The 16,017-nt window shown below is 40.5% G+C and overlaps 1 protein-coding gene across 3 annotated transcripts in view; it reads right to left on the reverse strand.

Annotated features, from left to right (window-relative positions):
• Positions 1-4,677: 4,677 nt before the first annotated feature.
• Positions 4,678-16,017, reverse strand: part of LOC115371544 (voltage-gated potassium channel subunit beta-3) — a 33,340-nt gene continuing 22,000 nt past the window's right edge. For all 3 annotated transcript variants that reach the window (XM_030068979.1, XM_030068980.1, XM_030068978.1), the window contains exons 4-14: positions 14,622-14,701; positions 14,225-14,269; positions 13,338-13,382; positions 13,176-13,219; positions 10,031-10,117; positions 9,851-9,936; positions 9,614-9,734; positions 8,713-8,807; positions 8,471-8,591; positions 7,333-7,421; positions 4,678-7,177 (exon numbers count right to left, since the gene is read on the reverse strand). In XM_030068979.1, the coding sequence (XP_029924839.1) occupies positions 7,088-7,177; positions 7,333-7,421; positions 8,471-8,591; positions 8,713-8,807; positions 9,614-9,734; positions 9,851-9,936; positions 10,031-10,117; positions 13,176-13,219; positions 13,338-13,382; positions 14,225-14,269; positions 14,622-14,701 (903 nt within the window). In that variant the 3' untranslated portion in view covers positions 4,678-7,087. The remainder of the gene's footprint in view (positions 7,178-7,332; positions 7,422-8,470; positions 8,592-8,712; positions 8,808-9,613; positions 9,735-9,850; positions 9,937-10,030; positions 10,118-13,175; positions 13,220-13,337; positions 13,383-14,224; positions 14,270-14,621; positions 14,702-16,017) is intronic.

Here is a 16,017-nt window from a genome sequence, read left to right on the forward strand (position 1 = left end):
ACCATTCCTTTAAAAACTATCATAACGGCTAATTTAGGAAGGCCACTACAGAATCACTACTTCCTCAGTGAAGGATTAAAAAGTGTATCGAAAGTCAGTATTAGAGACTGCAAGGTCATCTGGTTTTAAAAAATAGACTTACAGCAGTTCCGGCAGCTTTTCGACAGACTGTGTGACAGGCTTTCGAGCTGTTCTCGAAGATAAGGGCTCATGACAAAAAAATTCTGATCTTATCTTTTTGTGTGTTTTGCACCACTTACTCCCCCTTCTGTATTTTCTTCCTCCACCTCTTCACCCTCCCCTGTCTGTTCTTTTCAGCCATGCAAAGTGAAAGCACGTGGGCATACCTGTTCTGGAGAAGCATGGCTCCTCCTGTTTGATTCAGTGCATTATGAGATTGTGAAAGTGTGCTATGCAGTATTTCCAGTTTTGGTTTGGCCTGTCCTGGGTGCTCAGTTGGCTGGGAGTTAGGGAGATGGGGGGGGAGGGATTGGCATGGGGTGTTCTTGTATGCAGCAAGAACATCCTGAGCTTGAATCCCGTCTGGAGCTGCTTTCACTTGTCATCCCCTTCTTTCCCATCTCTCAAATCCCGAGATCTGACATCTACTTCAGCTGGACCAGCCGCTGCCACTTGGCTAATCCTGTCCCGCTTCGCTGTGTTCGCATGTCCCAGAGTGGAGGCCGTCGTGATGTGAGCGTGCACGGATGTCTTTGGCAGTTGTGTGTCTGCCCACTCAAGCCGCTCTCAAAAGCCCCTTCAGTCTCTCTCTGTCTTAACTCTTTCATTTCTTTTCTGATTGCACATGATCCTTCGGTGGTCACAGAAATTGCCAGGGTGCTGTGGCTCAGGCCTCTCAGCCTCTTGACTATCGCTTGACTGTAATGATGGTGACATTGGAGTTTAAAGGAACAGTTCACCGTAAACACACAAAAGAGGTTTTCCCCTGTGCCCCTGGAATCTGCCCATACAGATTGCATCTCTGTGATTTGTCGAGGTTTCCAGTCTGCTGTCATCTTCCCCGTTTCTCAGCCCCCTCAGCACCGTGAGGCTGGTCAAGGCTGTTTTGTGGAACTCAAACTGTCCGAAATTTGCACGTGAAGAATCCAAGAGCTCGCTCCAAAAACAACACAGATACCCGACATAATCCCCAGCCCTCAGGGCAAAGAATTTTATTGGGAACCATCAAACTGTATCTTTCCCTCCGATATTAATATGTGCATTTTGAGTAAATTTTTGACAATTTAGTTTCCCAGACAAATACCCAACCAGTCCCGTTTTACTGAGGTTGCCAGGAGACAGAGATGACAGAGATTGTATTTCGACTGAACTTTTCCTTTAAGCTTATTCTACCTAAACATCCATGAATCTGTGTGCTCCGACTTTTACTTACTGCATCTAAATAAATCTGACAGTATAGCCCTAAATGTAGTAAAAAGTGCAAGCACACATAACTCATACTGACACAGAGTGCAGCGCTACACTGAATTTATTCGTTTGATGGGGTATTTCAGTGCATGTCCCGGTCCTTGCGTGGCGGCAGCATTAGAGAGTGCATACTGGTTATATTCCCCTTGTGGCTCAGAGCTCCTCAGGAGATCAGTGTTAGCAACGCCCCATTAGAGGCTATCTTGGTGTTTCAATCTGAGCAGGGGCACCTAGGACAAAAAGGGCAAAACGGAGTAATGAAAGCGTGGAGATAGTACCTCTGAGCAAACAAATCATACCACTGACCGAGTGAGGCATCTTATTGCTCTGGGACTGTGGAACCGGGCCCGGACAGGAATAGAAGCACCGGATCGGTACAAAAGCGGCAATTAAAAAGGTTGTTAATTGCAGTTTATTAGATGTGGTGGCGTACGCTGTAATTCTCAAACCTTGTAATTCTTAAACCACCAAAGCTCCGTCTCTCTTTCTCATCATCTTGTCCAATCTGCTGCTTGTCAGGATGGATGAATCATGTGTTGAAACTTGCTGTTATGGTAGGATGTTTGTGATGAGACACTTAACACTCAATGTGACCCAGTTGTTTGTGGGGGAGGTGTGTGACTGTGTGTGTGTGTGTGTGTATTTTCCATAGTTGTGATGATCATCATCAGCACGAAAGACACATATGCTCCATCTATCACTTCAATGACACTGAGGAATCCTATATAGCAGAGAGCAAAGCCTGTTCATAATGTGGATTTTTTCCCCCCCTTGTCCCAGATGGCTCAGTGTTTTTTCGCACCGCGGCCACAGAGAGACGTTTGTGACATCCTGGCTGTTTACACTCCCATACATTTGGATGATCTTCACGCCCGAGGGTGAAGGGTGAGCCAGGAAAATGAGGGTTTGTTTTTGATTTCTTCAAGCTGTGATAATACAGTATGGCTTGGTAACCCGTGCCTTGACCTCAAAGAGTCCCCGACAAACAAATAAACATTGTAATGATTTGCCACACTCTTTCCCTGTTGCTCCTTTTGACACAGCACCACATCATAAAAGGAAAAAAAAAACAGGCCTTGGTATGTTTGTGCAATCAATGGTACAATTACCACATTCTGGCTTGGTAAATGACGGGGAGCCATCTGATAACATTTTTCCTCCACAGAAAGGCTCAAAATAAATATTAATTATAAGTGCAAAGTCAGTTTTCTCTGTATTTCCATATGCAAAATATTTGTAAGCCTGGTTAATTAATCATAGGCACAGATTTTTTTTTTTAAGCCTTAATTGCTTAATGCTGCTTCAGATAATTAGTAGGTCTGGGATGTTGTAGCACCACACCTCTACAAACTGGGAATACCTGCACAGCAGTTCTAAATGCATATATTACTTAACAACAGAAAAGGAAACAAAAAAATTGGGTTATTTCAAGTTTAATGGTCCTGTTGCAAAAAAGGTTGAACCAATATGAGCAGCTATTTTGTGAGAGCATATTGAAGCAAACACTGGAGTGAATGTGAGATTTCAGTTTATCTTCTCTCTCTCTGAGGTTAGATGATGAGACCGGTGTGTCTTCAGCACAACATAACTTATATATCAAGGTCTGGATGTATAATTCCTACCGGATCTTGCTGGAAGATTAAAAACAGCCTCTCCACACCAAAGCATTTATCCTTTTTCAATTGTGCTCCATGTTACAGATGCACAGAATTCAAATTACGGTTATGGTTAATATTGCGGCTTTCAGTCGCTGCTGGCTTAATAATCAGTCTCCCTCCCCGCTGTTAATAACAGAAACACCTAGAAAGATTATCTGCCATAGATAATGGAAGCAGCTGGGTATTCTCAGGGCTTACTTTACTCCAGCTATACACAAAGAGTCAGGGCGGATCGTGTTGCTGAAGTGGTTGTGTAATTCCAGCGGTGATGGAAATCTATTAAGCCTCTCTGAGTGTACAGACGCTGTGACCACACTTCATTGGGGTTAAAGTTCGGATTATTAAACTAGAGGAATGCACCTTTGACATGCTTTGGAGGTATCATACATAAAAAGTGGTAGACATTAGGGTCTATATTTGTTTGCCAAGTTCAGTGGTTTTCAAAGTGGGGGTCTAGGAGCCCCCAGGGGTCGTAGAGGGGCTTCCTCAGCAAAATGAGGAGTACTGGTAGTTCAATTTCAGTGTTATTTAATCCACTAGAGACTAGTGACAATAAAAAAAAAAAAAAAAACATGAGTGATTTTAACTTTATTTTTAATCACTTTTAATCTATTTGTCAGTGTTCAAGAGTGACATCTAAACAATTTAATACTTAGGACAAATCAAATACCTTTTCATACCAGGGTCGATGGGGCAAAATCATTTCAAATGGGAGTTTACAACTTATTGAAAGTCAACTGGAGGCCTGGAACATGAGAGAGATTGAAAACCCCTGGTCCACGTTATCAACGCTGGCTAGTCGTAAAGGCCGACGGTCAGGCAGGGCTGGGTTTGATAAGGTTTGCTCAGTATTTTATTACTGGCGGTCTGACAACGAGGACCTGCAATTCAGTGACCTGGTGCTGTTTGTTTTGCGTTCTATCTGCGCAGACTGTCAAAGTCTGCAAATATGCCTGCTTGTGAGCAGTGGCTTCAGGTTGCGTAGCCATAAAATGCACTAATAAGTCATTCATGTGTGTGTGCATGTGCGTGTCAAGGGTTAAGTAGGTTGTGCAATGAACTGTAGCTCAGGAAGCTAACAACCATCATGGGGAAAAAAAAAAAAAAAAAAAAAAAAAAAAACAGTATGTAACTTGAGGGGCAAAAACACGGCTGTCAAGCTTTGAGATTATCGCTCTAGAACTCCATTTTGTGCGTCCCCATGCACACAGCATTGTGGGTAACAGCTCATATCCCAGTTAGGGTCTTATTCGGGATAAGCTGTTTATATGCAGCTCAAAAAAAAGAGACTATCTCTCCTTGCATGAATAAACAGCATAGGCCTATTTCAAATATTACCATGGAAAGTTACCTTAGGCTGACCTTATGAATCAGCTGTCACTGGAATAGAGTGTAAACACAAGTCAATTTAACACCTATTATCTGCTTTTTCCATGCAACTTAAACGCTCAGATTGGCTGTGTAAAATCTTATCTGCTTTTGTCGTAAGCAGGAGAACATACAATATTCTGTTTGTCCAAAGTAAAAGTTCAGGTACTGGTGTGCGTGTAAACACCTGCAGTGCTAGGATTGACTGTTGAGCTCCTGTGGCCGAGTTTGAATCCCAATTTAATGGTTGCTTGACAGCTCTACAGCTCTCTGGACAACAGGTTCACACACCAACAGAAATTGTCGAAAAACATCTCATGTGCTTTCCTCCCCGTAGGTGAGATCGGTTGAGCGACAGACATGATACATTCAGTATAAGGTGTCTCTTCTCTCTTTTGGTTTCTCTTTGTTGCAAGACAGTAAAATATAAGTTATGCAGGCAAAGTTACATTTTCAAGGTTTGATTGAAGTATCTATGTACATTGGAAGCTATGCTCAATAGAACTGTACATTGTCACAGAGTCACAGAGGGGAGCGAATGTTTCAGCTCCGCCAAAGAATTCTCTTTCATTTTTCATAAATCCAACCATTTTCATAGCCTCAGTGCCAGACATATAAGCCTATTTACAATGTATATTCCAACATAAACAACTTAATTTATCAAAATGCACCCTAGAGACCACTATTGTTTTCATGGGAAATAACAAAGGAACAAATCTTGTTCATACCCCCGTAGTACAAAGAATTGAAATAATTAACAACTACACAAGGAAAAGGACATTAAATGCACAGTATAGAATTAGTGGTGGATGAGCGAGGGAAACGAGGAGACAAATTATAACATGGAGAGAGAGAAAATTACTGTCGGGTGATGCTATATTTTTAGGCTTCCCAAATAAAATTCCAAACACGATCTGCTAAAAAAAAAAAAAAAAAAAAAAAAAAAAACATAGACTTGCTAAATCTCACCCCTAGTGACCTCTGGCAAAAGTCATATCATCACACTTGATGAACTCAAACTTAATCATTTACATGTTGTCATTTGAAAACTACTAGTTCACCACAGTGTGTCCAACTCTTTGTGCCAGCCGCAAGGTGACCTTTCCATAAAGGCCGACCGCCTCAAATCTTTGATTTAAGAACAACGGTGCTCTTCAAAAGAATGGCACCATTGTGTGTGAAGTCGACATGGTTTGATACAGTGGAGGACAAAACAAAGATTAAATATCACATGGACACACAACCCTGTCTGCAGACTGCTGAGAGTCTTTAAAGCACGAGTGCCCACCAGTACTGATCCCAGATCAAACTACCTCCCATTTAGAGTTAAAAAAAAAAAAAAAGGCTTACATGGGCACTGCAAATCTACATAAGCCATAAAGCCATGCCACATTTACACCCTGTGAGGGCTATTCTCTCTTAAAGGGACATGCGCACAGTTTACACACAGAGGAGGCAAAAAGACACTGCTGATAAAGCAGCAAGGATGGGAAAGTTACTCTCAAAATGTAATCCACTGATTACTGACTTCAAATTGCAATGAGGGACATAATCCACCGGAATACTCAAAATTAAAGACACAGTTTGATCGTTTTTAGTTGCTTTTCGGAATATTTTTTCATTCCAAATCCACCGAATATCCAGTTAAATTAACAATTTGTTCAAATTTAAAAACTGTAGTTTGAAGAGTGCTATTGTAATCGATTTACAGCTAGAGTCAACCATTATTCCAATGTGTAACATAACGTTAGTGGGTGTAAACTCATAATCTAAATGTATTTTCTCTTCAAACATGTTTTCAAGTAATGCAACAATCATCTGTTTGTCTTTTTTTTATCTGTGATCTGATTTTTTTTTTTTTTTTTGCAGCAATACCAGATTAGCTTCTTCTTCTTTTTTTTTTTTTTTTTTTTAATAATAATCACATTACTGGAATCACGCTATATGTAATCCATTGTTTCCCCCAACCCTGTACAGCAGTGAGCGTGGCCAGTCACATGCACACTATGGGAATGTCAGGCTAGACAAATACGTGCTAACCTTTGGCTGTCTGGCTGCTGGGTGCTAAACGACATACGGAATAACAGGCAGCTGCGAGGGGGAGGGAGGGGGGAGACTCGGATGTCCGATGAGAGCACCGTTCACACAGTTAGTGAAGTTGCATTACAGCGCAGAGGAGGTCTTGCTCCTCTTTAGCACATCGCCTTCACCTAGGCAAAGTTGATAAGCAAGGGTCCAATTTGCTTTGACAACAGCTGACTTGTGTGTTCCACTACAACATCTGTCACCCTCTCCGTCTCCATCTGTGTGGATGGCAGAGACCTGACACTCCATGCATTGGCCTCCCCCTCCGTGGAAATGTTTAGTCTGTGAAGAATCAGCAATGAGCAATATATGACCTAATCTTGTTTGCTTTTTTTTTGTTTGCTTTTGCACATTGAGAGATTTTCTTTTTTTTTTCATACATGATACGATGTAATGCGCAAAATGGATATGCGCACATATTGGAAGCATAATGTTGCTGAGGACATGCAAGTTGTTGAGTATACAGCAGAGCAAAAAGCGATGTTTCCAAATGTCATTGTCTTCTCCGTCTTCTCGAAAAACATCATCTGTCACTCTGATTTGCATCTTCAGGCGCGTGACTCTTTCTTGGAGTGTGGCTTATTTCCCAGCAGGGCGTCAATCTCAGTAATGGTCTGAGGGGTCATCTGGGACAGAATCTGCAAGGAGAGGAAAGGACAGCCATCAGTTTAATACTTGAGCCGATGTGACCGGTGTGTTTGTTCCTTTGCCAGTTTCCTGACTTCTGTGTTGCACTTAAGGTAGTATATTTATTTAGTTTAACGAAGTGTGGAGGCAAAGGAAAAATTGCTACCCGGAGTGCACCCAGGTTCTCTAAGAGTTGGTCAGCATTCGAAACACCCAGCAGTACTGAGCTGACTCCCTCGCTGCGCAGACACCAGGCTGGAGGGCGAGAGGAGGAGAGGAAGGGAGGGAGAGAGAGTTGTGTGTCATCAGTGCCTTGTAGAATTCACATCCTAAAATATTAATCTGACACTGACAAACATGATTTGATTTTTCTGTTGATGTTATGCTATGTTTATGCTGTAATTAAAAAGGTTCGCTGGGTCATGGGTTTATGAAACATTTTCTATCCATCAGTGGAAACATTTAGCCGCTATTACCATTGATAACCAAAAACTGTGGAAAAAAAAAACAGTTATGAGGTTTTTGCAGGACACTGACGATAGCCTGCAGGCTGCTCTAAAATTCAAGAACCACATGCTGTGACAGTGTAATGGTGTAATAAATGAAACAGTCAGTGTAATATACAAAAAATATGCTCAAACGTATTGCTTATTCATCACTGCATTCACTGCACACACTCACATACATATGATTTGTGTGCAAGCTAGACCTCAGTTGTTCCTGACCTCAGAGCCTAGATCCATCTTATATGTTTAAGCAGGAATTGGTCTTGGTCCTGATGGAGATCCTGAATCAGGAGTTTCTGGTACCTGGATTTTTTTTTTTTTTTTTACTCATTGGCCTGCTTTCTAAACAATATCTGCACATTTACTACTAATTGAGCACAAATTTGGAATTTTTCCTGGGGACAGAATCAATTAAAATCACTGCGGTAAAAAAATAGGTTTTGCAATTAGGTTGCTATACGTGTGGCCTGGGAGATGGACTGATTAGTTGAGAAACTGACTAATGAGGCGAGCGTGTCGGAAATGTGTGTTTGTGAGCCATAGGATACTGACTCATGCTCACCTGCACTGCATAGGTTTCTCTTTTTTATCTGCAATACTTATCACTCAAAGTATTTTTCACTTCTGTGTGAGCAATGGCAGAACTATTCATCTTGACTCAACAGTTCTGCAACCCTACCAAGACTTCAATATGCTTTTGTCTATTAAAATCTTCAAGATCTCAATATGTTTATTGGCCTCGGTTCACACACAAAGTCAGCTCACACACAGACTGGATGCTGGAAGCCTGGGTCATACCTATGGCTAGCTGCGCGGCGGTGCAGCCCAATCTATCTGCCAGTAGATGGAGCTCCTTGATTTTAGCGAGCTGCCTGCGGCCCTCCTCACTGTTCACTCGCTCCTTCAGCCACTGGTACCCCTTCACCAAGAGCAAAATGGAGACAAGCATTGACAATTTAACATAGCTCTCTGACTAGACCAGAGAGCAGAGAGTGAGACTGATAAGCAGAAAAACGCCTGAGGAGGGCTGGTCGGCTGACCTTCATGGCTGCTCTGGAACAATCAGGTACACCGTCACTGTACTTCCCTGTGATCAGTCCGCAAGCAAGAGGAGACCAGGTCATTGCTCCGACACCTAAAAGATGAAATACAATCAATTAGATGACTCGAAACCAGCAGATAAGAGCATAATACAGCAGCAGTTTGCAGAAAAGCATCTCAGCATCTCTGAACACATCAATCAAAAGATGTACGGAAAGCTGTTGTAGCCTGAAATGCCACCACAACTGCAATCTAAGATGCATGATGACATTTTACTAGAAGAAATTCTAATTTAAGATGATTACAATGCGTTTGGTACTTGTCACAATATCAGGCCTTCATATCCGCACAGTGATTTTAACTAGTCATAATGCCAGTTTGGTTATATCCATAATTTAATTCTGACAAGCCATATTCCATCCACTTACACGGAGTCTCATTTTTTCCTATCTATAATTCAGTTTCACGAGTAAAAACCAAGTTAATATATCTACAGTTACATTTTTACTGGTAGAAATTATAATTAAGGATATCAATTGCCACATTCTGAATAGATGTTATTTTATTTCCAGTTATCTAAAACTATATTTTAAAGATCTGAAACTATAATAATGCTTTTTACAACCAGTCATAACTAAACTAGAGATATCATAAATTTCCATTTTTTCCAGTTAAAATTCAACAGAGCTGGAATTTTTGCTCATCGGAATAACCAGTGTTGATATCTGGAATCACAATTAAAACTGAATGAACTGGCAACTAATTGTATGTAACTGCTGCTGCCTTCCTGGCCAGGCCTTTATTGTAAAAGATATGTAGTATATTAATGGAGCTAACTGGGTTAAACGAAGGTTCAATATAAAATCAATAAAGGGAGCCGTGAGAGAGTGGACATCTGACCTATCTTGTGGTAGAGCTCAGGAAGCTGCACCTCGACCTTATCCCTCTGGAAGTAGTGGTACTCAGCCTGTTCACACACAGGCGGGATCAGGTTGAACTGGCGTGCCACTGAGTATGCCTCCTGGTGACAAAAGGAAGGGAGAAAATGCCACAGTAACCGATCAGCCTTTGCAAAATAAGCTCAGAGTATCAAATTTGTTGAACTGGCGGTGCTGCAAACGAGGGATCGACACCCACCATGATTTCCATGGCACTCCAGCGTGAGGTTCCCCAGTACATGGCCATACCCTGGTTTATTACAAATGTCATGGCCCGTACAATCTCTGAAAATTACATTGTATGATATTAAAAAAAACCCAAAAAACACAATTCATACTTAACAAGAATAACAATTTTCAAATAGTTGTTGTGACTGACCTTCCATGGGACTGTTGACATCATTTCTGTTGGCAAAAACGATGTCCACATAGTCTAGCTGGAGTCTTGACAGGGATCCTCTCAAACCTGTCATTGACAATTATCAATCATCATCCTCATCATCAACTTCAATTATCAATCAGCATCATTAATCAGCAAGATCCCCCCACCCCATCATATCATCATAATAATTTCATTAGGGGTGCATGATATACTGGAGTAGAATATAAAAAAGATAGCTTTCTTGGTTTCAATTTCATGTCAGTGTAATTGGAATCCATAGGACTAAGAGCACCCTGGCAGCATGTTCACCTTACAGTTTCCCAGGAAATCATACATATTGCACGACTGCTGCGCTCATGAGAAGCAGGGACAGGAAATTTCTGACTTCCGAGTAAGGAAAATCCACACAAACAGCCCTTAAATTTGTAATTCTCAGAGCTCTGGCTTATCCGAAATGTCATGCTGTGATAATATAAGCAAAATAAGCAACATGGGGATGCCTTTGGTGAACGGTGAGGCCAAGAAATGACATCGAGTTTTTTAAGTGTTTAAGTAAACTTAAATGTCGTTGTTAGTGTAGACTCTCATTATTTTAAAAAATACATTGGGACATCGATGATTGGCAGGTTTGTAGGCTTGTTCCGACCTCAACCGGCTGAACGCTCTGGGGTGGGAAGTAAGAAGCTCCAAGTCGGAAAAATACCAGTTCCGACTTCTGAAAAAACACAGCCAATGTGCCACTGGAAACTTACAATAAATTATTTTGAAAGGAGATGTTGTTTAACTTTGTATCACATGTTCTACTTACAAACCATATACTTTAACCATCTCTTAACTAACACATTGGCAGCCGCCTCGCAACATCCTAGCAACCATCAGGAACACTATTGCAACTTCCTAGCAACACCCTAGTAACAACCTATGACACCATAGCAACCGTCCAGCAACAACCCAATAATCATTGGAAACACTATAGCAACTGCCTAGATAAGCCCTATCAACCACCCAGACCATTATAACATCCATCAGGAACATGATAGAAACTGCCTAGCAATGCCCCATTAACCACCTGGAACAACATCCTAGCAACCACCCAGAATAACCTAGTAAAACCATAGCAACCACTGTGAACACTGTAACAACAGTGAGTACATTTAAAGTTTCACAAGACACTTTTCCATTTCTGGTATATTGTCTTGTAATTCTAAAATAAACGTTCTTGTGATCTCAAATGAGAATCTGTATCTTAATTGTGTTGTTGCTATGTTATTACAGTCATCATCTAAAAACTACCCTCAGTATTTAAAATGTCTGCATGAGCACATGGCAATTCTTTCACCCAAGTGACCCCCAAGGTGCTTAAAGGGATGTGTTTTGTGAAAAATAGACTGCAAAAAGGAGCACAAATCTTAACACATTATTGAATGCAATGAAACATTTAGGTCCAGCTTTGTCCTCACACATGTAGTCACGCAAGAGTGATTCTGCTCCACAAACGTAAATGATGAGTTATGGTAGATTGTTTCCTCATTGGACATTTCTTCCAAAATATAGCTGCTTTCCTATTGTGCTGTATAATGCATGAATGAGTTTAATGTCTCATCCAAGTAGTCAAAACAAGACAATGCAGGTTAGATTGCAGATTGTAGTGTATTTTTGAAACGCATAAAGCCAAATGGATAATGATCTCTGATACTGTCAGCCGAACAATATTTTTTAATATTCTCAACACAAACAGTCGAGACAGTTACAGACGTTGCTGCCGACATTCCAGGATATTCACCGTCCGCTGTGCCCTCCTCTCGACCGTCTGTAATTGAGCACGTAGCTTTGGCGGGCAAAGTCAAGACTGAAGTGAAATATGATGCCCAAGTCTGACCGCATGTCCCTGCAATCTGTGCAAATCTTGAGAGGTGTGCTCAGTTCACTCATTATGCAACATCCTCACATCAAAAGCCTCCTGACAATGACGGTCAAAAATCCCATTCAACTCCTCAGCAAATGGTCACCCCAGGGCTGTCATGCTTATGTTTAAATATTTATTTATTTATTTATTTATTCATAAGCTAAATTACCTTTGAGTTTCCATTGCAGAACTTTTGGGATGTGATTCAGTGGCTCAAAACATTGTGCTCTTTGTCAGGAGAAATCTCACGTTTCTTTCACAATCTCGGTTTCTTCTCCTGGGTTTTCCTCATTCAACCTCGTCGACTTTTATCCTCATTCACCTCACCAGACTCCAATTAACTGCAGCTCAATGCCACTCTCTACTACCTCATCAGTTTGCATTCATTATTTTCATTCTGTAGCTCTGCAGCTCTCACATGTTGTAAAACCTAATTCACCTGAGCAACTGTAGTGTGATCTCCAACCAGCGAACAGACCATTAATAGTGAACCTAAGGCACAGCGGCTCACAGCACCGAGGTAAATCTGTGCTGTGTGTGTTCGTCTGAGGCCTTTTCTTGCGCTGTTATGACACCCCATTAATTTCTAACTATTTATTTTCTGCAGCTGCTCTTTTCAGATGATCAAAATTAGCAATTTGGCATTTGAAAACACTATTTGTAGCATTTAGAATTCAAAAATGAGATTTTTAAAAAATGACATCCATGCTGCCGTATTGATTGCTGACATTACGGGCTGGTAGTGAATTTCTGATTCATCCGAAAACATTTGCTTATGGATGATCAATTACTTGACACTTGTTCTTACAAGTGATCAAAGTCAGACGCCCTCTGAGGCCTCTCATTTAGCTCAGTGTTGTTTATTCAGAAGTCACGAAATCCCTCATGCTTTGAAGTACATTTCCCACAGTTCAGTTTGATTTAAGTTCAATGTAGGTTCAATATATAGACCATATCATTTTGCATTTAAATGCCAGTGAAGTGAATTGGAATTTAGCAAAAAAAAAAAAAAAAATCACAACCCAATCCTAATTTGGTTTAATGTCTGATAAGCCAGATAACCAGCTTGGTCATTTTTTGACTTTCTAATCGCATTTGAGCCAAAATGTTACTTTGTGCAAGAATAAAGGCTGTGTACTCACGGCTACATGCCAAACTATTGATGACTCTGATATACACAGTGCACTTACATACACAATGAATCACAGAGTTCACACCTGGACTGTTCTGACTAACCTTCAATGATGTGCTTTCTGGAGAGCCCTCTCTCCGTCTCTGCTCTGTGGAGTGAACGAATTACAGTTTAATTACAGTTCCAATGAAATGATAATAATGCAAAAAATGTTGGGTTTTTTTTCCACAAAAAAATTCCAGTAGTCTTAGTATGAGTGTACTTACTGGCCTCCCCAGTAGATTTTAGTTGTGACAACATAACTTGAACGTCTGGTAAAGAAATGAGTGGATGGTTAGGAAGTGCAGGCGTGCAGTTCATGTACTGTTACAGGTTGTCTTATGAAAATTAATGGAATTAACTACAGAAAACAAAAACATAGTGATTAGAAAGACCAAAAGCTATACAGATCAGTAAAGTGTACCCTTCATAGGGCAACATAACTATTTAACTTTGACTGCCAGACCACATAAACAACTGACCAATTGATTTTCTTATTTCAACCAAATTATAATTTGTGTCATTTCCGCTGCGATAGACACATAACGAAACCGTAAATACTTGATGTTATTACTTTCTAGTCTCTGGTGCATTTCAAAATTAAATTTTGTCCACCTCTTTTCCTTAATATTACAACCTTACAAATTGCTCAATTTGCATACATTTAAATATTCATGAAACAACAGGAGGTAGCGGCAGACTACATATATTTAATTTAAGGCTTTACATTTATTTATTTATATGCTTTTCACCAGATTAACGATGTCTAGGGGAAATTCCATACAAATGAATAGTACCAGGGCAAGTCAACCACGTGGTTTTCTGATCTGGGAATTTATATTCACATCATTGTAATTTAATCTTTTTATAGTCCTTCTACAGCTAAAGCTCCCTATTTGTCTAAAAAATATTTCTCTTGAGATAATACAATAGTGTGCCTGTTCCAAGGGCAGTGAACGCATGGTAAAACCCAACCAATGCCTTTCAGCAAGGAGAGGGATTGGTGGAGTAAGCTTACAAGAAAATATTCATGATCTAATAGAGTCAGACAGCTTTGCATGAGCATGTGAACCAGGTTAGAAAATGTAGTATGTAGTATAAAAAGTAATATCACCTCCATCCTTTTTTCTTGATAATGTTCCCTAGGGTGATTTCCGCTCTGTGGAGAAGTACAACATGAGCTGTGATTGGCTGACAGTGACTTCACATCATTACACTACAATATTAATGTATAAAAGAAAAACATAAACAGGTAATATGTATACAAGACAAATATAAACAGGTAATAATATGTTGTTTGAATTTTCATATATTTCAGATGCAATTAAAATGACGCATTTGTTCATTTGCCCTCCAAAGCAAAAGTTTAATCAAAGCTTATGAAACAAAACACAAGGACAAAAAAAAAAATTATGGGAGTTGATGAGTCAAACCGCTTAAAAAAAGATTTTTAGGGAAGGAAAACAAAAGCATGGACTCAGTGAAATTTGGAGGAGAATGTGCTGACTGACCTGCCGGAGGCGTACACCTCTGCCGTGTCAAACAGGTTCACTCCGTTCTCATAAGCTATGGTCATCAGGTTCTCAGCCATCTGGGGGAACACACAGATTGAAACTGAGAGAGGGAGGCGATAGATAAACTTCAATTATCCACAGGTCGGCTGTGAAGGACACGACGCAGGGAGGACGGCCGCTTTTCACAAAGCTGCTGCAGTTTATTGGTAACGGATACCTTTGATTTCTAAAGATCGGTTTTACTGAAAGCGCTGAGATTTGTGTTCCCACTGCCAAGTGTTGAGTTAGCGGTGGAGACGCAGAACAGACATTCACAAAAACAATATCCGCTCTGAGTGAAGGGACTCCAGTTCAGCCTGACTGATATATCAGCTGATTGACATTATCGGAAAATGTCCTTCAGCCAAAAAAAACAAACAAAAAACAACCCCACAGGTTGTTGGCACAGCAGCTTATGACGAACTAAAGTTACGTTTTAAATTTATGCGACCTCTTAGGAGTTCTGTGTGGTGTAGTATTAAAAGAATACTCCAACCTTTTGGGTGAAATTGTCGCTTTCCGTCCTCAGACTGACACAAGATGTTTGAAACCATTTTCACCTCTGTACGTCCTGTGGTTCAGTTCCTGTGGGTAGCATGGCTTCAGAGTTGCTCTAAGGGTTCTTGTTTCACTTTGTCGGAGCTAGGCTAATGACTCCCATAGACCACAAGTCTTTATGCTAAGCTAACACAAAATACTACCCATATGAGCTGATCACTGGACGTACAGAGGTGAAAATGGTATTGAACATCTTGTCTCAGTCTGGCTAAGTCAGTAAAATGGTATTTTGCCAAAAAACAATGGAGTATTCCTTTAAGGGAGCGACAAAGTCTGCATAAGTAGGCTGATGAGATGGCGTATGCGTCGGTCCACGCAATTTTCATCCAGCCAATATTAGCCAGTGTTAACTACCTGATATTGCTGAATGTTAGCTAACATTTTGTAACCTTAACCCTGACCTTTTCCTAATCCTAACCATTACAACAAACCTTTCTCTGACCTTTACAGTAACCTTTTCCTAACCATAACATAACAGGTGTTTTTAGTGACAAGATAACGCTGGTTCTCTAGCTCGCTCAGGAGACGGGCCTGTAGGTTGTATTCGAGCGCTGGAACAAATGACTTAGGTGGTCATATGGGTTGGAGGATATGTTAGGCCTATATTAATCAGTGATATTAGGTCATCACAGATAATGGTATAGTTGTATTTGGTAGCTGATATGCAAAAAAAAAAAAAAAAAAAAAATCGTAGCAAAACGTACCTGAAATAATTCAAAAACAGTATTCTCATTAAATGGCCTCTTCAGCATATTTCATTGATTACAATATACTTCTATATCTAGAAAAAGAGAAC

Source organism: Myripristis murdjan, chromosome 14, assembly GCF_902150065.1.
Source record: "Myripristis murdjan chromosome 14, fMyrMur1.1, whole genome shotgun sequence".
In the NCBI taxonomy this organism is placed as follows: domain Eukaryota; kingdom Metazoa; phylum Chordata; class Actinopteri; order Holocentriformes; family Holocentridae; genus Myripristis; species Myripristis murdjan.